This window comes from Bubalus kerabau, chromosome 4 (assembly GCF_029407905.1).
Source record: "Bubalus kerabau isolate K-KA32 ecotype Philippines breed swamp buffalo chromosome 4, PCC_UOA_SB_1v2, whole genome shotgun sequence".
NCBI lineage: Eukaryota > Metazoa > Chordata > Mammalia > Artiodactyla > Bovidae > Bubalus > Bubalus kerabau.
In genome coordinates this window covers 29862879-29882228 of record NC_073627.1, presented here as the reverse complement: position 1 = coordinate 29882228, position 19350 = coordinate 29862879, and the positions used below count along the sequence as shown (strand labels likewise).

At 56.1% G+C, this 19350-nt stretch overlaps 1 protein-coding gene across 1 annotated transcript; it reads right to left on the bottom strand.

Annotated features, from left to right (window-relative positions):
• Positions 1 to 1086: 1086 nt before the first annotated feature.
• On the bottom strand, positions 1087 to 19054 carry ALKBH5 (alkB homolog 5, RNA demethylase). Its single transcript, XM_055576329.1, has 4 exons — positions 17542 to 19054; positions 10079 to 10159; positions 3457 to 3612; positions 1087 to 2709 (listed from the first exon to the last, which is right to left on the bottom strand). The coding sequence occupies exons 1-4, from the start codon at positions 18309 to 18311 to the stop codon at positions 2532 to 2534; spliced, it is 1185 nt and encodes a 394-aa protein (XP_055432304.1). The 5' UTR covers positions 18312 to 19054; the 3' UTR covers positions 1087 to 2531.
• Between the last annotated feature and the right edge of the window lie 296 nt (positions 19055 to 19350).

Genomic DNA, 19350 nt, shown 5'->3' with positions numbered 1-19350 from the left:
GAGCCAGAGACATAGCAGGACCTCCAAGGGCTGAACACCCCGTCCTCCGGCCTCATCCCTGTCCTGCAAGGCAAAGGGCCTCACTACTCAGGGACTGGGAAGGACCCAGGTCTGGCTTTGTTGCAGCAGCAGTGGGGAGTCTCTCGAAGTCCTCCACACAAGCGCCCATCCTGTGACCCCCGAGTCAAGCCCAGGCAGAGTTAGGGAGCTGCCCCTCCCATGTGCTCTGGATGACCTTCCTCCCAGCTCCAGAGCTCGGCCAGGGCCCATCTGCCCAGCTCAGTAGCTAACCCTGCAGGCTCAACTGGCCACAGACCACAGGGAAGCTCTGCTCACCCCATCTTCATTTCACATCCTGTCACCAATCTGCAGGCCTGAGCCCTGGCCACTCACTTGCTCCCTATAGACTCTCCTCTCCCTGTTAAATGAGGAACTACGTGGCTTGCCAGGTATTCACAGCAAGAATTCGGCCAAGCAGAGTGACTCTGGGCACTGGGAGTGAGTGAGGGAGACTACACCAAAGCCCTGACCAGAACCTGGAAACCAGGTCCAGGATCTGAAGGGACTAGAAGCTCCTGGGCCCCGGCATCTGCACCCTCAGCTCTACACTCTCACCCTGAAAGCAAGGGCTCAAAGGGCTGTGCTCACCACGGGGCCACAGTGAGGGCTTGGCCGGCACACAGCAGGAACTTGACAGTTTTGAACGAAACTTCTAGTGCATTTGCTACAAAGGCCAGGCTCTCCCTGCCTTTGCTCATGCTATTCCTCCTCCACTGGCCTGCAGCCTCTCTGTTCACTCCAAAAGACAGGCATCTGCAACTCGGCAGAGCAGGATCCCGGCTCCTGTTGGTCCATGATGCCCACAACGAGCATCCAGACACACGGGTTACAAAGTCCATCCTCACTGCAGTTCGAGAAAGACAGTGGGCGAGCCGGTCCTCAGCCCTGTGTCAGCAACTGCTCACCTCCTCTGGAGCCCTGGTGGGCAATGGACTCTGCCCTCCCACCCCCTTCAGGGTTTCAGGGCAAAACAAAGGGATTAAGGAAGAAAGGCAAATCCTCTCTTACAACAGCATCAGACAACTGTTTCAAAATATATTAGATTTGGTTTTTATTGTAGAGCACACATATCAGGGCAAAGTGCTGCACACACAACTACAAATCATTTTTGGGAAAAAAGCTGTAAAAAAAATACAACTGCAACTGCTTTAGTTACGAAGTCCCAACTTGAGGAATCCACGCTGGCAAAGGAGTTCTGGCCCCAAAAGGGGCTTCTTGATGGTGGCTGCCCAGCTCTCTGCAGCCTCCTCTTGGACCAGCCCCTGCATGGGGCAGCCTGGGGACTGGGAGGGGCTCCGCTCTCAGTGAGCCTGGGTCTTAGGCCTGCTGGCAAAGAGACATTCCTAAGGAACCGCGATCAGCAAAACCTTGCAGCTCTAAACGATGAGTGGGTGGAAACTGCCAAAAACTTCACTTTTTTCCCCTTTTGTTACTATTTTTTAAAAGCCCCTTCCCCAGGTCTGATGCCCGAGGTGGAGGAGGGTCCCACCCCATCTGTAGGCCCAACCTCTGGCCCTGGACGCATGCTGCTAGGAGGGCCCTTCCTAGGGGGATGACATAGGGAGAAGGCCCACGCTGGTCGATGGACAAGAAAAGAAAAGGAAAGGAAAAAGCCAGGAGGCCAAAGGAAAAAAATGAAAACTCAGAACAAAAGAAAACAAAACCCTACCACACACCACAACAATTTTCCATACCCCAAACGCTAGACCTGGAAAGACACCAGTCCCTCCAGCTAGAAACAACTCCTAAAACTGCCCAACATGGCAAGTCTATAACTATTCCGTACAATCGCACGCATATGCTTGAAAGGAGCAACCAGCAAAGAGGCGGGCTCCCAGCAAGAGGTCAGGACCACTGCAGCCGGTTCCTTGGCAGCCGGGGACCCGTGGGCAGAGCAGGCCAGAGGGCATGCAGGAAGCCCGAGGTCTCAGCCAGTAACAGCTCTAGGGCAGTAGGGGCTGACACCGTCCAGGCTTCTGTGCGTCATCCCCCCAACAGCGGCAGGAGGGGTATCCACGTGAGCTGCTGGGCCTGGAGAGCAGGTGAGCTGTGGGAGGGCAGCAGGCCCCCTGCAGAGCCAGCAGGACCTCACCCCAGTGCAGACATAGGTGGGAGAAGAGGGAGACAGAACTTCATTTACAACACTGAGAAGATTTACATTTAAAGCAAAAACAAGAATTTTCTTAACCAAAACATTTCGCTGTTTTTAAATAACCCAGCCTGACACAGCCCTCCATGCCTCTACTGGCCCCTCCAGTGTGCGCTTTTGTGCCTACAGATGCCAACAGCCTTTCCATCCAGGAGGAAACCCAGAACAAGAGAACCAGGTCCCGGCCAATCCCGTTCTTCAGCCTTAACAGGCAACAAACCAAGGGGGAAAAAATAGAATAATAAAAAAGGGGGGGAACCCTCAAAACAGAACAAAAGGAGGGGCAGCTAGTGAGGATCACGCGAGTCCGGAGGCGCTGGCCTTAGTGCCGCCGCATCTTCACCTTGCGGGCGGGGCTGCCCGCCGCCTCCGAGCAGTCCTCCCCGGGCTCGTAGGACTTGCGCCGGTAGTTCTCGGAGCTGAAGCGGCCCGCCCGCCGGTGTGCGGGCAACAGCACAGACCGCCGGTTCTCCTCCTTGTCCATCTCCAGAATCCGAGGCCTGTGGGGAAATGTTGGGGAGGTGTTACCAAGCCACCCCAGCTGGCCAGTTCTCTGTGGGGGCGGCACTGGCAGAAGCATTGCCCCGTGCCCTGGCCCTACGAGGTGCCAGTGCCCCCAAACCCGGTTTCTGAGACATTCCCCAATCACCCTGTGGGTCTGCTGGGCTCTGAGTCTGTACCCTAGGACACTGCCAAGGTTGCCGGACACAAGATGGCCTTCCTATCGCAGCCTTGAGACCCTGCCCGGTCCTGCTGCCTCCCTGGCTTCTCAGTCCTCCTCAACGCCCACTCTCCCTCTCTGCTCACCAGCCCCACTCCCCGAGGAACTACCAAGCTCTTCCTGTCTTGTGGTTTCAGCCTACATGACCCTTTCTGACTGTACTGCCCTTCCTACATACCATCCCATCCTCCAGTCTCGGTGTAAACAGCTTCCTCAGAACCCTACTGGGAGGAAACCCTGCTCCGCAAACTTCCAAGTCCCCCTCACTTCCCCTCGAACTCCCACAGAACCCACAGGAGCACCTTAGCGTGTCCTGAGCAAGGGGAGGCCTGCAGCATCCCCACAGGAAGGTAGTCAGGGCTTAGCTGGGAACACCACCAACTGCAGCAAAGTGGACAAAAGGCTCTGAAAAAATGGGCGATGGCAGGCTCCGAACCACCTACCCCAGACTGCCCACCCATCTCATTCTGCAGTCAGGCGGTGGCACCACTCTGCTGGCCTGCACCGAGGGACCATAGCTGAGTACCTGTGGGCAGCATCGGGGTCTGCCTTGCGGTGAGACCGCTTGGGTTTCAGAGCGGGGTCCCTGTTGTTTCCCGACAGACGATCTGAGGCATAGCTGGGTGGCAGCACGGAGCTGCTCAGGGACTTGGTTTCCAATCGGGGTGCATCTAATCTCGTCCTGCAAAGGAAACGCATGTGGGGTCACCCATGGGCCTCTGGGGAGGACATGGCCCCATCAGACCAACTCTGGCCAGGCTAGGTGAGGCCAGCACTCTCTGTTTTGTGCTCTGGTCTCCTCGTGGGTCAACTAGGGACTGGTCCGGCTGACTTGCAAAGACTCTGCTGCCCCAGGGAAAAGACCCCAAGGCTCTCTCAGCCGGACAGGGTGGCCCCACCTCACCCCTCTCAGGCCTAGAGACCCTCTGGGGATGTGTGCTGCACCTGCCAGAGGACTGGGGATCCCACACTCCCAGACATGCCCACCCCTGCCTGGAGACCCGACAGGAAGGTCCCCAGGTCCAGCGTGTGGAAGGGCTGGAAGCGAACAGAGGCAGAACCCAAGGAGGCCTAGGCCCAGCTCCACATTCACTCATGGCTCTGGTCCCACCACAGCCACCTGGTAGCCTTTGCTAGTTCCTGAACACTGACCAAGCCAAGGTCAGAGGGCTTCTGAAAGCAAAGCCCCCATGGAGCACTGGAACACACTGCCTAGTCAAGGACGCAGGAAGAAAGGATGGAGAAGGTGGGTGGGGGGCAGCCCAGGGCAGCGATCGAGTCCTTTATGATGTGAGGCCAGGGGGAAGCTGGTGTGGGAAGCCTCCGAGAAGCCCGAGGTCTTTTGTGTGATCAGAGACAGCCAGCAAGTCAGGTGGCAAGAGAAGCCGGGGGCGCAGCTGGCAGGAGGCCCTGAAGGCACCTTTGCCATGGGCTGCTGGGCACAAAAGGCAACTGGGTCCTGAAGAAGGTGCTGTGGCCAGGCAGGACTCAAAGGACAGCCTCCCCAAGAACACTGGGGGAAGAGAGCAGAAGGGAACGTGAGAGCTGCCTTGAGTTCTTGGGAACAACTGCATCCAGTCCTCACAATAGACAGGAAAACTGGGTCAGTAAGGAGGGAGGTCATGTGTCCTGGAAGTCCTGAGAGAGCGCTAGTCTAGGTGTGACTCCAGGCCTGGCAAGTATGAGCCACAGGGCTCCAAACCTGGGCTGGGGTACTCTCTGGAGGTCAGCAGGGGACGCCTTTGCAGCGGGGAACCAGTATTCTGATGTCATCAGATCCAAACTGGTGGACAGGCAGGCAGGGCCAGTGTCCCTGTCCCTTTGCTTTGGCCTCTTAGATGGAGAAGCCAGAGGAGCGTGGCTACACTGGCCCACCAGTCTCAGCCTCCCCTCTGGGGACCCCAGGCAACAGGACCTGGTAGCAAGAGGAAGATGCAGCCCTGAAGCTGCCCTCAGAGTCAAGCTAGTCACATCCCTCCCCTTCTGAGCAAAGGCTTCTCTCAGTTCTCAGGGTCCAGAGACCCAAGACAAGCTGCCTCCTTCAAGGCCAGGGGCACTGGGAAGAAGTGGTGCTGGGAGCACACCCCCGGGCAGGAAAGCCTTTGTGGATAGGACCGAGGACCCAGGACCGCTGGGTAGTTTCGTCAGGTGAGTGCAGACGGCCAGAGGAGAGTCTGGCCCATATCTCTGGGGCTAGAAGGCACACCCCGCCACGCAGGCAGGGCTGGCAGTCACTGAGCCTGTGGGCACTACCTTCCTGAGCTGCTGGGACTATGGCGGCCGGCCTGAACAATGGGGGGCCCTCACTGTGGGCCCACGGGCCAGCTCTCTCACTCTAGCTGCCTGAGAGAAGGAGAACAGGAAAGGGCAACTTCCCACACCCGCACTTCACCACTGTCACATCAGCCCACAGTGGGGGTGATGAGAGGTGGCTCTACCAGGAGCCAGTCTCCCCAGCCACTCTGGGGATCTATGAGCTTGGGGCCCTGAAGGGCTCCTGACACTCCCTAGAGGCTATGACAAGTACATCTCACAACCAATGGAGGAGCTCTACTTCCAACAGCCACCAAGCTGCAGGAAGCCAGCCCAGAACCAGCCCTCCAGCCCAGAGCCCACCTTCAGAGCCCACACCTCTTAAAGGGCAGCCAAGGCCAGGGCACAGGCCAGGATTCAGTGGACAGAGCCACAAGCTTGGAGGCAGAAAGCCCAGTTCTAGCTATGAGGTCTGGGCCTCCTCCAATGGTAGCAGAAACAAAGACCTTCCTTATAGATCTGAGTCAACGTCCAGGGGTCACAGCAAGGCACCCCAGGTGTGTCAGGCGAGTTCCCAGGACAAAACATAGATTGGTTGTAGGTACGGGGGAAGCCAGAACCAACGGAGCATGGCCAAACATTAATGGAACATGTTAACACGTGACCTGAGAGGAAAGGAAAGGGCTGATTGTCCCAGGCACTGCCCTCAGATTGGGGAAGAATGCAAAATCAGAGACCCAGTCAGTGGACTCAGTCCACAGCTGCTATCCCGGGTGCCCCTGAGGCCCAGATGGGCCTCCTCACTGCGGCAGAGCTGAGAGCAGTCCCTGGAGGCAGACCACGGCTTCTCAGAGACGGGGAAACAGTCTGCTCTTCAGGCCCCGCTGCCAACCACCTGTGACTTCTGGCCCCAACGTGACCTGTGCTACAAAGCCTGGCCTTTCCAAGGGGGCAAGGAGACTGGGGTACCAAGGCAGGTACGTCTTGAGTGTTCCTCATCTTCGAGTGCCCTGGCCGCTCTAAGCATCAGACTTAGCCCATGCCCTGTCCCTCCCCCAGCAGGACCACCAGCAATCCTCAGACAGGTGCTGCAGCAGCCTGCTGTGGTCAGGGGGCCAGAAGGATACCTGAGCAGTTCCCCAAAGAGAGAAGCAGCCCAAGCACATACATGGTCCTGGGCTTCCAGCAGACTGGCCCCCAGACCCAGGCCTACAGAACATCCAGGCCCTGAGGGCAGCTTCCTCCAGTCATGCAGCCTAGCAACCACCACGCCACACCACACGAGCCTAAGCCACAGCCCCAGGAGGCAGGGCTCCACAGAGCCCAGCCACGCCACAGGGCCCAGATGACGGGCATGCAGTGATTCCCTAGTTGAAGCCCTGGTAAGGGCTTCCTGTCCCCTTCCTCAAGACACAGGCCTCCCTGCACCTGGGCTCTCCCTCCTCCCGCTGCACCTGACGAGCACAGCATCCTTGCCATGACCCCAACCCATCAGCTGGGAAACCTACACTGGGGGGGGCTAGGAAACAGCAACATGCCAGGAGGCTGGGGGCACTGAGGGGCTGACTGACCTGCAGCTGTGACCTTACCCCACATCCTGGAGGGTAGCCCCCTTGCCACTTAAAATACCCTCAGCCCCCCATTTTCTACTAGTACAGCAGAAGCAAGAAAGCCCTTCTGTATAAGGCTCCAGACTCTGTCAACTCACAGCACCCACCCCAGGGTGGGGCTCAGGGTGCTCCACTATGCAAACAACCGCCGGCCACAAGAGCCAGCACCAGGAAACCAGGGTCCAAGGCCGCACTCAGCCATTTACAGGTTGTGACCCCAACACATTATCACACTGAGCTGCAGCCTGAGGAATGCACTCAGGGAGGCTCTGCTAAGGTCACTCCCAGCCTCCAGGCAAGAAACTACGACACCACATCCTGAGTGAAGACTCAGCATTACCCACCTGCAAAGGAGCCATGTTTTGCTGAATCAGAAAGCACCTGGCCACCACCTGCCCATCTCCCCCATGAGGCCTTTAGAAAGACTACCCCAGTGCTGACCAGCCTGAAGTGGTGACAGAGCCCCCAGGCCCACTCTCAGCAGCCTGTGTGATCTTCATCCGAACCCAGGAGAAGGCAGTGCTGGCTCCCCCACCTACCTACAGGGAACAGGGCGGGGCTCAGTGCCCAGAGCCCACCCGAGGGGACCTTACTCAAGGACACCCAACAAGGCCACATCTGTGACCCCTGGCAGCGCCTAAGCCAGGATGCTCCCCTCTCCATCAAGTTGCCAGCTTGTCCTTTTCCACTTGGTGCTGCTCCTCACTGGCCAGAGCTGTCCTCTGGACCACCTCAGTGCCAGGGCCCAGATGAACAGGGCTCTCCCAGCCTCCTTTGCTTTCCGAGTGTCAAAATGGCTGAGCTTTGAGTCTTGAAGGACAGCTAGATTAACCAACTTTCAGTGTGTAGATGTGGGTCATTTGGGTGGGGAGTGGGGTGGCTGTGGATCAGAAGGTGAACGTGTTCGAAGGGAAAGTAATCCCAACAGAGGCCGCTGCTTCAAGAGCCTGGGACATCAGCTCACAGGCCATCCTTGGAGCTGCGGGTCCTTTAACGGCAGCGAGGACCAGTCAACAGCCCAGACACTGAGAGGACCTGACCCTCACTCAGCAGGTGACAGTGCGGGCCTCCTCTTCTCTGCTCCCCAGGTTAGCTGCTTACAGTTGGCCACTGCACACCTCAGCAGCCCTGCACATCCACCCACCCCTTTCTGCTTCTTTTCCAAAGTCTGTGCTTCTGTCCTCCAGCCCAGTCCCTGGCTGGCTCCTGGGCCCACTCAGGTCAGAAGGTCAAAGAGCCCCAGTCACCCACAGCAGCCATTCTCCAAGGTCAGAACACTGGCAAGGGCTCAGTTGGCCAAAGAGTGCAGACTCCTAGCCCACCGAGCCCGCTCGGGCAGCCAGGTACGGGAGCCACCACCCGAGGAAGGATGACTCGGACTCTGGCCACTTTCACCCGCACCTCCAGTGAAGAGCTCCCTGTACAGGCTATCATGATGGGCTGGGAGGGACAATGGGAGGCATCGTGTTGGTTCCACTCCCCCCTACCCCCGGTTCCCAAACAAAACCTATCTCCGGCTGCTCTTAGAGGTCCCAGGCACATCTGACAAGAAATCACTGGGGAGGGAGGCCAGAGAGGAGCGACACTCAGCTGCCTCATTTTCAGGTCATGGATTCTGGAACACACTGGAAACCACAGGAAACGCAAGCATAAAGACAGATGAAAAACCTTCTTCCGATGGATTTTGGGAATATCCTTAGGCCAGAGGAGAGAGGCTGCCAGGCTGACCGCTGTCTGGTGCTCCCCTTGGTGCCCAGAGCTGTACCTGCACCGCAGGACCGTCCACAGCTCCATTCTACAGATGACAGACTCAATGTTCTGATCTGGCAAAGTGGCAGAGCCACGCCGAAGACGTCACCATCACAATACTCTGGAGTCTGGACCCAAAGGGCCAAGATGGTGAAGTCACAAACTGAAGTTAGAGAGAAAGATGGTAGGCCACGAAGTGAGGATGCACAGTGGCCAAAGGGGAAACAAGTTGAGCACAGAATAGATACCATGAGTCCATGCTGCCATCAGGAAACGAGAGAACGAATAAGTAAACAAGGGGGACAGAACAATCTTCTGCAGAATATCCCGAGTGGCCTTCAAGGAGGTGGCACTCAGCCCCCACTCCTCACGTGTGGGCCACCTATAGCGATGTCCTTGCTGAGAGGACAGCGTGGACAGGGGGGCGGCAGTGACTGTAGAGGTAGAAACCCAACATCATCACCCTAGACAGGCACTTGAGGTCAGTGTGGACAATGGAAGGCCCTGTGCCCGGGTAGTGATGTGACGAGAAGGGTACTGCCCCTCTGCGGCCTCCTTGCCAAACCCACAACCAGTGTGACCATGAGGCAACACCGCATACTCCCCAGCTGAGGGCCTTCTGCCATATACCTGGCCGGGCAGTGTTACCATGAATAAGGTCAGTGTTATTACGAGTTAGGCAAGTCTGAAAAGGTATCACAGCAGGCGTGACACAGAAGTGACATGACCACCAAATGTCCTTCTGGGACAGAAGAGGACGTGGGGAGGAACCAGGACGTGTGAATAAAGGATGGACTTGAGTTAATCGTCCAGGTCATTACTGGTTTCCCGACTGTGATGAACGTGCCACACTGACATGAGACGTTACCAGGAGGGGACAGAGTGCGCTCTGCTGTCTGCATGCCTCTGTAAATCTAAATCTGTTCTAAAAAATAAGGTTAATTTTAAAAAAATAAGACAAGTTATAGGATATTCTGTTCCAGCCTGGGTCTAGACACTGGCCCCGCCCTGCTCACTGATTTCCACACAACCTGAGCAATCAGCCAGCCTCTCAAGATGCCAGCCTCCATCCAGGGAGGACTGTCTTGACCCAGTGTCTGCAGAGCTCAGTCCAAGCACCGCTTGTGCGCACACACACAAAAGTGCTGTAGATGCCAGGATTGGCCATGTTGATCATTGCTTCCCCGACCCTCGGCCAAAGAGTAGGGACAGCCACAAGGCACGCGCCTGCTGAACACGCAGCCAGCCACTTACCTTCGTCCCCTCTCCTCACTCCCTTCTCCTCACAGAAGTGAAAACTCAGGCAACTTTACAGCAAGCTGCTGAGGCACACCTAAAAATATTCAGTGAGACGCACACGCAACAGATCGGAACCAAGGAGGAAGGGAAAGGAAGAGGTGGGAGAGGCAGGGTCGGGAGGAATACTCCCCAAACCCTGTCTCAAGACCCAGGTCACAAACCCTGGGAGTGTGTGCTTTTGCTCAGCCCTCACACTGAGGGCTACTGACAGAGGGAGCCAGACACCAGGGCACTCACTTCCTGAGGATGATGACCGCTCTGCGCTCCTTGATGTCCTGAGGCCGGATGCAGTGGGTGATTTCATCAGCAGCGTATCCACTGAAAAGAAATAACATGTGAGCATGGATGGAGAACCAAAGATCCCAGGGGTGAGGGGGCAGAAATAGGGTCCTGGTCTTATGGCCACCCTCTGCCCCCTTACTTAAAGGTTCAAGGATCTACACAGAAGGAAATAATGTGTTAAGATTCATGATATTTCTGCCCAGAAATCATTAAGGGAAAACCTGGGATGAGGTAAAGGTGGGTCTTGAAGCAGAAGCCCAAAAGGAAATCTCCTTGCACAAGCAAGAACAAAGGGCCCCCAAGAGGGCACACCTTGAGTGGCTTTGGAGGCAGGCAGAGTGACTCAGGCCAGACCACGGGGAGAAGAACCACATCCCCTCCCCCCACCCCACCCCTGGGCTGGCAGAGGAGACCAAAGCAGACGCTGACAGCACTGAGTCACCAGAGAGAACTATGGCAAAAAGAGAATTTGTCTACTTGGAAAAAAAAAGCTTTCCACAGCCTTCTTTTTAGGGGATCCAAAATCTTGATGACAGCTGTATTTGGAATGTTTTAAGAATTCCCATCACACTCAAGTATCTATTTATTTTCATCAAGCTACATGATTTTTAAAACTGCTCAGACCAGTGAGTGTGGGTAGATGGCTGTCCTCTTCACAGCTAATGTCTCTCCAACTTGGAACTCTGGAAGCAAACTCGGCTCCCTGAGCACATGCCCTCACTGGGGACCTGGCAGCCAAAAGGCACCCCCAACCCCAAGTTACCCAACTGAGCACAGGGAGTGCCACAGCCAGAAAGACACTCAGCCGCAGGCCTCCTCCTCCTGCTCAGGGTCCCCTGGCCTGCCCCCCCACCAATCCTGTGTTCAGCAGTCAGTCAGCTCCTTCTCAGCTGTCAGAAACACGGCAGGCCTCTGAAGGACTTCTCAAAATGGCCAGGCTCCCCCAACTTGGGCAAGAACTGGATGCAAGAGCAAATGAAGTCCAAGAAAGAACCACACCTGATACAAAGATTTGATTTGAAGCCATGTTGAAGGTGGAGGAAAGGACCCTTATGTTAGGAATTTTCCCCTCTGAGCTGCTCCTCAGCCAGTTTTTCCATTTTCTCTGTAAATAACAGTCCCACGAGAAACTACAGACAAATATCCACAGTCAAATCAATCTGAAAACACTGATGAGTTTAAAAAAGCATTGGTACATTAAAGGATCTGAGAATTACTACCGCAAAAGAATCTGCTGACTTCATTTAACTGAGCACTGACCAAAGAACGTTCTCTCAAATAACACCTATTAATATCTGGAGGCCCAGAGAGAAATGCCATACAGGATGGCGTAGCTGAATGGACCTGGGAAGAACCTGAGCTCTGTCACCTCAGCTGAGCTGCATGCTGGGTTGAACCCTCAGTGCCTCCATGTGCAGGGACAGCAGCAGGTTCTCAGGTGCTGGTGTGGTTGTGTTCTATGACTTATGACTCCTTAGTGGTGACTCATGCTAAGATTTTAAAAAGAGGTCAGTGCCTCCTCTCATCCAGGAGAATTACATCCTAGGTATTCCTGGTTGGCACCCTGGAGAGGAGTAGTGGGAGGTCCACCTGCAGGACGACTGTGAGAATTCAGTTAGACAATGTGGGGTGTCTGGCGCCCCACATTAACCAAGCAGCTGACACCAGCCAGGGGCCCTGGACCACCTATATCCAGGCTCTGCCTGCAGCAGAGGCCTCCTGGGCCCCTCCCAGAGCTGGGAGCTCTAGACCTCGTCCTGTGCTCTCTTGTCACTCCACTTTGGGGAAGCACAGGTATGGGCTGTTAGACAGTCCCATGTAAATCCAGGACTTTCCAAAAAGCAATCCAAGGCACATCTCTATGGCCAACATCTGCAGTACTGGCTGCAGGCAACCTTACTTGTGCTAACAGGTTAGTAATACTAACCTGTCTGACTTGGCTACAGGAGCTGCCAAGGGCCCTGACTTCCCATCTTCAACAAGGAATTGCATCCCATAACACAGAAGCTGCAAATCCAGATGCTGATCAAATTTTACCTGTCTCCACCTCCCAAAGGCTGCAGAAATTCTTTCTGCAAGCCAGGCCAGGTTCCTGCCACCCAGCCCAACCTCAGAACTAGGACAGAGGCGGTACTGCACGGACTCCACCTCAACAGCTCACTAGCACTGGTTTTCCTGAACTTCTGACACAACCTACTGACCCCTCCTCAGTATCAGGCTCCACTGGAAGTGGGAGGCTCAAAGTTCTGATCAATGGAAGCTCTTCAGTCTGAATTTCAGCAGAAATGGTTCAGCAGAGATCAAAAGAGGTTATTTACTGCCAAGGAACCTACTGGCTACAAGAGAAACTGTTTGAAAGTCCCATTCCACCAACTTGAAATTTAATATGCCCTGGGTCCAGTCCTACCCTTGGCATGAAGAAAAGTGCTGGCACCTCCCGCCCTTTTGTTTTCACAGGGAGAGAGGAGGAAGCACCTCGGGATGGTATACCCCTGGACAGGGCCCTTCACAGCCCTCTCTACGCAGCAGTGACCAGTGCATCACCAGCACACAGAGCCAGAGCCTGGCTGCCACCCACCACGCTGCACCTCAGAGTGATTCTTCAAGAGTCTCTCCTCCCTTGGGAAGCTCTGCTCAACCCTCTAGGCTGGGTTTCCCCAAACTGCTCACCCAAGTCTCTTAACTACTACTGTTCGAGTTTGTGGCAATTGTCTTCCCTACAAGACAAAGCTCTGCAAAGGCCTTCCACATCTCTGCCTGCAGCAGATGGTAAATGACATCTGTGTTGAGCTCGATGTTTCTGCTGCTTTGAAGACTCAGAGATTGAGCTAAGTTAGTCCTTCCTCAGAGGATTAGGTGCAGGTCAGAGAAGTCTGGAAGACTCTTTATAAGGGACTGTGCAGGACTGCACGCCTCTCCTCGAGGGGACAGCCTTACACACAGATTTATTAAGGCACAGTTCCAAGGTGGCTGCCATTGCCCATCTTCTACGGTTTTGCTCAGGGCAGACAGAACCAGAGATGGGAGGGACTGCCTGATGACAGCCTCCCTCCAACGGGGGCTAGCTGCTTTGGCAGCCCTCATGAACCTGCCTCACCTGTGAGAGGCCTACAAGACCTCCCTGAGGCTTAGGGAGGGGGGAGGGGAGGGGCAGCAGGCCAGCCTCCTGGGCCCAGGAGCAGAACTGTGAACTCAGGCTCAAGTTATAACCACACCTGAACCCCCTAGAAGACACATAGCCACTATGATGAAGCAGTCCTGGGGCTTTCTGAACCCAGAATGAAGGCAGTTAACCCGCTCCAAGTCCCAATTCTGTACACATCAAGGTATAAATAGAACACTGCTGAGCACAGAAGCAGCTCATCTCCAGACTCTCTACCAAAACCTCAAGCTTCAGTAGTGTGAAAGAGAGTCAATCTTCCATAACAGATCTAGGATGTCAATAGCCCTACAATGTGGAGGCAAACTAAGGGCCAGAAAGATTAAGTAATCTGCCCAAAGGCAAACAGCTAAAATGGTGGCACCGGAACTCTAATCAAACTCTTGGTTTCAGCGTCACCACTACGCTGGTTTTTGCTTTTTGGGTGGGAGCGCGGTGAGGAGGAAGAGGAAGAAAAGCCCATCTGTGTTTCCCAGGGACAAGGTCCAGTCTGTCTGGGTGGGCCTCACTGACCTCGGCAAAGGATACAGGTGTTCCCACCACTCCCAGAGAAGAAGTGCGCAAAAGTGAACCCCTGCCTCTGAGTAGCTAGCATCAGCCACACACCAACTGCCCAGCTGAAAACGGCTCTCTAGAGCTTCCGCTGAGCTTCATGACTGAGACTGTCACCAGCCCACCTGCTTCCTTCCCTTTGCTGCCCTCTGCCTTCTAGTCAGGCCTGGGAGAACCAAGGCCAGCCAACACACCTGGCCCAGAACTCCTCCTGAGAATAAACAGTCCTGACTTCCTCCTGAGGTCCCTCCCCCTCTCATGGAATCAGAAGACTCCACACAAGAGATGTGGCCCAGACCTATCTGCCCTACATTCCTGACTATTTTAAGCCAGAAAGCTAAATTTTGCTTTCAACCAGCTTAACAAAATCAGTCCTCTGCCCAGAACTGACAGGGTGCCCACTCCACCCAACATCAACTGTTATCAAGAGGTCACAGGCTGTGCTCACCACAGCATGTCTTGTGGCCGGGCAACCCTGCCACCTCAGACAGGCCTGGGTCTTTGGGCATGTGGCCACCACAACCACAACCCAAGAAGCAGTGATTAAAAATAGCGCAAGTAAGCAATTAACCTTGTAATTATTCCAGTTAATCCAACTGAAATCTGTTTTAATCTGCCATTTACTATACAGAGAACAGGAGAAGAAATATGGGATGAACTGATATATAAAAAGAAAAAATAAAAGATTTATTTCCCTAGAAAACCACATTAAGAGAGGACCTATTGAGGCCCAACATGGAAAGGTTACAAAAGCACTTCCAGAAGGGTCTGTGAGGCGTTGCTCTAAATACCCACATTTGGACATTGCTGAATCAATGTTTGCCATACACCGAAATCCATGCCAACAACTGTTAAATACAAAACTGTACTCCTGCCACGTTGCCTTGGATGGGTACACCCCCCCACTGCCATGAACAACACAAGTCTGAGTCAGATGAGAGTGACTAGAACCCTCCCCATCTGTACAGAACCACTGTCTTCACCAGCCCCTTCCTATGGGCAGCTCATAGCTCTGGGCTGGGATACACACTGGGAAGTGAATGCAAGCTCCTCTCCCACCAACCTGGGGAAGAGCGCAAGCAGGACTTGAAGAGGCACCACCAACAGGCAGGTGTTCACCCACCTGCACAGCAAGCAAGCTGAGAAAGCTAAGTGAGCAGGTGCTGGAGGGCTTGAATTAGTGGGGGTGTCCAGAGCCCAAGAGTAGTGGCCTTCCACTGGGGAACATTTTACCCGCAGGAGACATAGGGCAACATCTAGAGATGTTCTTCGCTGTCACAGAAGGTGCTTCCGGCCCCAGTGGACAGAAGGCGGGGATTCTGCTAAACATTCTACACCACAAAGGACAGCCCCCAGCAACAAGTAATGAACCGGCCCAGACGCCAACAGCACTGCTGCCGAGAAGCTTGGACTTAGAGCTTCATTGAGGCAGCCGCACCAAAGCCCCTGCCCTCAGGTCCAGGTTGGCTCTGAGAACTATAATGAGCGCCATCTGCCCCTAGTCAGCCTCAAGCCATAGCTCCTCACCTACAGCCACTTCCCAACCGCTCACTCCACCCAAACCTTCTCTGCTTGGCTTACTCCCAGTCACCTCCAAGTCACTCTTCAAGCTGCCGCTTACTTCCTTCTGAAAGCTTTCACCCTCCAGAGTAGATTCCTGCAGTTACCTTCCTGGGCGGTCACTAACCGTCTGTGGCCTCCCCCGGGGCCAAGAGCTCCATGAGGGGAAGCACCCTGTTAAAGGCTTTCCCACAAGAAGCAGGGCAACACTTGTCATCCTGTGTATGAAAGCACCCGCGTTAAGGGCCCACCCAGTGCTGGGCCCTCTAGGAGACACTAAATCACCAGATTTAGTTCTAACAGGCCTTGGAAGTTGACATCAACCCCACTTACAGGCGTAAAAGCCGGCTTGGAGAACGCCCACAAGATGCCAAAGCAAATGAGAGGGCAGCTGGGTTCAAAGCCCTGGGGCAGCACTTTTCAGGACAGGGCTGAGCCTCCCACGCTGACTCCTCAGCCAAGTCAGAACCCAGGAGGAAGGGACTGGGAAAGCCTCGGGACTGTATACTCTTCTAAGGAAAAGATGAAGAAAATTTTCCTGGTGATGCAATCCTGCTGCTGATCACTAACAGACCTGCACTTTAAGAACTTGAAACTTCTCTTCAATACAGGGAGTGCGTGTGTGGGAGGAAAGGGGACTCTCAAAGTCACAAACTGCCTCTTGTGCCCCTACCCTTTACACTTCAGACCACTGTGAGACCTTGAGCTGACAACCCATAGATTCTGTGATTATGTGAGACACCAGTATCCCATGAAGAGACCAAATGGCCCTTGAGTGAAACCCTTTTAGGACAGAGAGCCCTTCAGTGAAGTCAGGCACCAAACTGCCTCACACAGCAGGCCACCTGGGAGAGTCTGCCCTGGAAATCCCATCCTACAGGGCTCCACTAAGACTTCAATCTGGAAGCACCACACAGATCTGAGAAGCTCGGGGTCCAGGTGACAAGTGGGCACCTGAGAAGTAAGTGGCCCTCTATTTTTTGATGCACAATGAAGCCAAAGCACTGCTTCTGCTGCTAACTTTCCCAACTTTCCCTTAGGGAGACCTTGGTATCACTCGGCTCTGCTGCCATTCCTAGAATGGGAAGCAGCCTCTGCTGCTCCCCTCGATGAACACAGAAGACTTGCCTCATGATGTTAAGAGAACTCCAGCGACCCTGTTTCTACCCATGACAGCGGCCTATGGCACTGACTGAACTTCAGAGGTAAAATGGCTCACAACAAAACCACAGTGTGTCCTGATCCTGTACTAGAATCTGGTGGTCAACCAAGCCGCTCTAAATAGCCGCAATCTAAATCTCCTAAGAGGTTTTGGGGATTACTTAAGTACATCGCTAGATGTGCTTGTTTCAGTACTGTAAAGAGGCAGCTTTCAAATACATTTTCTGCTTCATAGAAACAGCAAAGGTGTTCCAGCAGGCAATCTCCTCCCGGGGACCAGGGAACGGAGGTAATTCTCCGCAGGATCCCAGAATGAAAACACGCCGAGAGCCCAAGTTGTGCTGACACAACTACACAGCCCAACACCACGCAAAAAGACAAGCTTTACTGTGTTTCATCTGGTCCTGATTACAGGCACCACATCTTACAAAGCAGCAGTGGGCTCTTCTGCAGCCAAGGGGGGCTGCGTTTTAAGTCTGTTCTCCTGGCCCAACCACTGATGTGTTCAGCTCCAGGGCAGCCACTCCCCCTCCTGGGAATGGAGAGCACCATCAGTTAAATCCTCCTGGGGCCTTCCTCTGTGAGGATCTCCTCTGTTAAGGAATCCACGAACACGTTCTCTGACAGACCAGAAACGGCAGACTTGGGATGACTGTTAGGCAGTAATTCCAACAAATTTTCTTAAAAACACATACACTTGGAGCCGGAGACCCCAAATAGAAAAGGGACTTGTTCAAATGAGGAACTTTAAGAGACTCTTAAAATTAGCCTTCTGGAAAAATGCCTTTAGACTAGTTCTCGGGTCAAGTCCTCGATCTCAACAAAGGTGCCCTGGGGATAGTTTTCTAGCTCCGCCGCTCTTACCGCCCGCGTTTTATACGCAGACCCCATTTCCCCACCCCCACCCCCGCCCCGCACACAAAAGCCCGGGTCAGAGGCGGAAAGCGGAGGCTCCCGTGGCAGCCCCCTCCTCCCAGGCGGTTACCTGAGCACAGTCACGCTCCCCCTGCGCACCGGCAGGGAAAGCACGGGCTCCGACACCCGGATAGGCTTGAACTGGAACTTGCAGCCGAAGCAGAGCGCGGAGTCGCTGAAGAAAGACACGGACACGATGGGGCGCTCGAAGATGTGGATGGGGTCCACGTGGGACACGATGCAGCCGCCGGGCTGGTAGTCGTTGATGACGGCGCTGTTGACGAAGCCCTCGGGGATGACGCGGTGCTCCACCAGCTTCTGGATGACCAGCTGGTGCACCCACTCGGGGATCTCGTCCACGTCGCCGGGGGGGTAGAGGCGCTCCTGGCCGGGCCCGCGCTTCTGCAGCTGCGCGCCGTACGTGTAGCCCTCGCCGAAGAAGTACTTGTTGCGCAGCGGGGCCCGGTCCACCGTGTGCTCGTTGTACAGGCCCTTTTCGGCGCGGGACACCACCTCATCGATTCGGGCCTCGATCTTGGCGCACTCGTCCTGGCTGAACAGGCGCATCTGACGGATGCCGCTCTTCACCTTGCGTGCCTCCTCCTCCTTCTGCAGCTGCTGCTCCTCGAAGTCGCTGCGCTCGGGGTCCGAATCCTCCGGGTACTTGCGCTTGGCTCCGGGCGCCGCGTAGGGCTCGGCCGCGGCGGCGGCGGCGGCGGCAGCAGCCACGGCGGCGGCGGCGGCGGCCGCGGCCTCCCGACTGCCCGCCTTGTAGTTGTCCCGGGACGTCATGGACTTGAGCTTCTCCCGCAGGTCCGTGTAGCCGCTGGCGGCCGCCATGGCCCGCGCCGCTGCTCTAGGGCCCTCCGCTGCGGGCGGGGCGGCCGGGCATGGCTCTGGGGGACGCGCCCGGGCCCCTGGCCGCAGGGGCCCTCAGCGCCAAGCCCGCGAGCGAGGCCGCGCGGCCCGGCTGGGGCGTCGAGGAGCGGCCTCAGGGGCTGCGGGTCATGCGGCGGCGGGGGCGACGAGACTCCCTCCTCCTCCGCGTCTGGGGGGGCAGGAGCGCCGGCAGGACCTCATGCCGCGCAGGGCGGCCGCGGAGGCTCGGCCCGACTCCCGGCCGGACCCTCAGACGCCCGGCCCGGCCCGCACTTTAAAGCGCTCCTCACGACGTCACGGCCGCCCGCCCGACGTCCGCCAGCGCCGCTCCTCAGCGAACTGCTCCGAGCGCACGCGCAGTACAGCCGGCCACCGCGGCTCCGCGCGCACAGAGCATGCGCGTGCGTGCGGCCGGGGTCAGCGGAGAGGTAGGCGCACGCGCAGACGAAAGCCGCTGGCCGTCCGCGGCCCCTCCCCCACCCACTGAAGGGGTCCGCGAACGCCCCAAACAGCAGCCTGCGTCCTCGCCGCGCCACCCACGCGGCCGAAGGGCTCCCTCCACAGGAAAGCGCTCACGCCACCAACGCTGTCGCCACGCTGCGTCACGGCATCGTCCGAACGACCAAAAACGCCTCAGACCCCAGCGCGCAATCACCGGGGAACCGCCACAAGCAAGGCTGCCCGGGCACCGCCCCTTTGGCGCTTCCGATTCTGTCATTGGGCCACCCGCCACGGGCCGGGCGGGACCAGACGGCAGCTTCCGGAAGCCGGTTGGCGCGCATGCCTGTCCATCCGACGGTCGCCTTGGCTACTGCGTCCGTCCCCCTAATTAGCCGCGAGTTGGATGCAAGGACCCCTGAAGGATGTCCGGGTGGCTAAAAGAGTGCCTGAGTGGAGACGCGACCGAAGTGAACCCCTTTGCGCGCAAGGGAACACTCGGATTGCTGGGTCGAGAGCCCCGGCCGAGTGCCCTGTCCGACGGCCGCCGCCGCAGATGCCA

Coding starts and splice junctions, on each gene's coding strand:
- ALKBH5 (XM_055576329.1), bottom strand. CDS start 18,311: ATGGCGGCCGCCAGCGGCTACACGGACCTGCGGGAGAAGCTCAAGTCC. Junction 10,160..17,541: donor GGGAGCGTGACTGTGCTCAG/GTAACCGCCTGG, acceptor ATTTCTTTTCAG/TGGATACGCTGCTGATGAAA. Junction 3,613..10,078: donor GCGGTCATCATCCTCAGGAA/GTGAGTGCCCTG, acceptor TTTCCTTTGCAG/GACGAGATTAGATGCACCCC.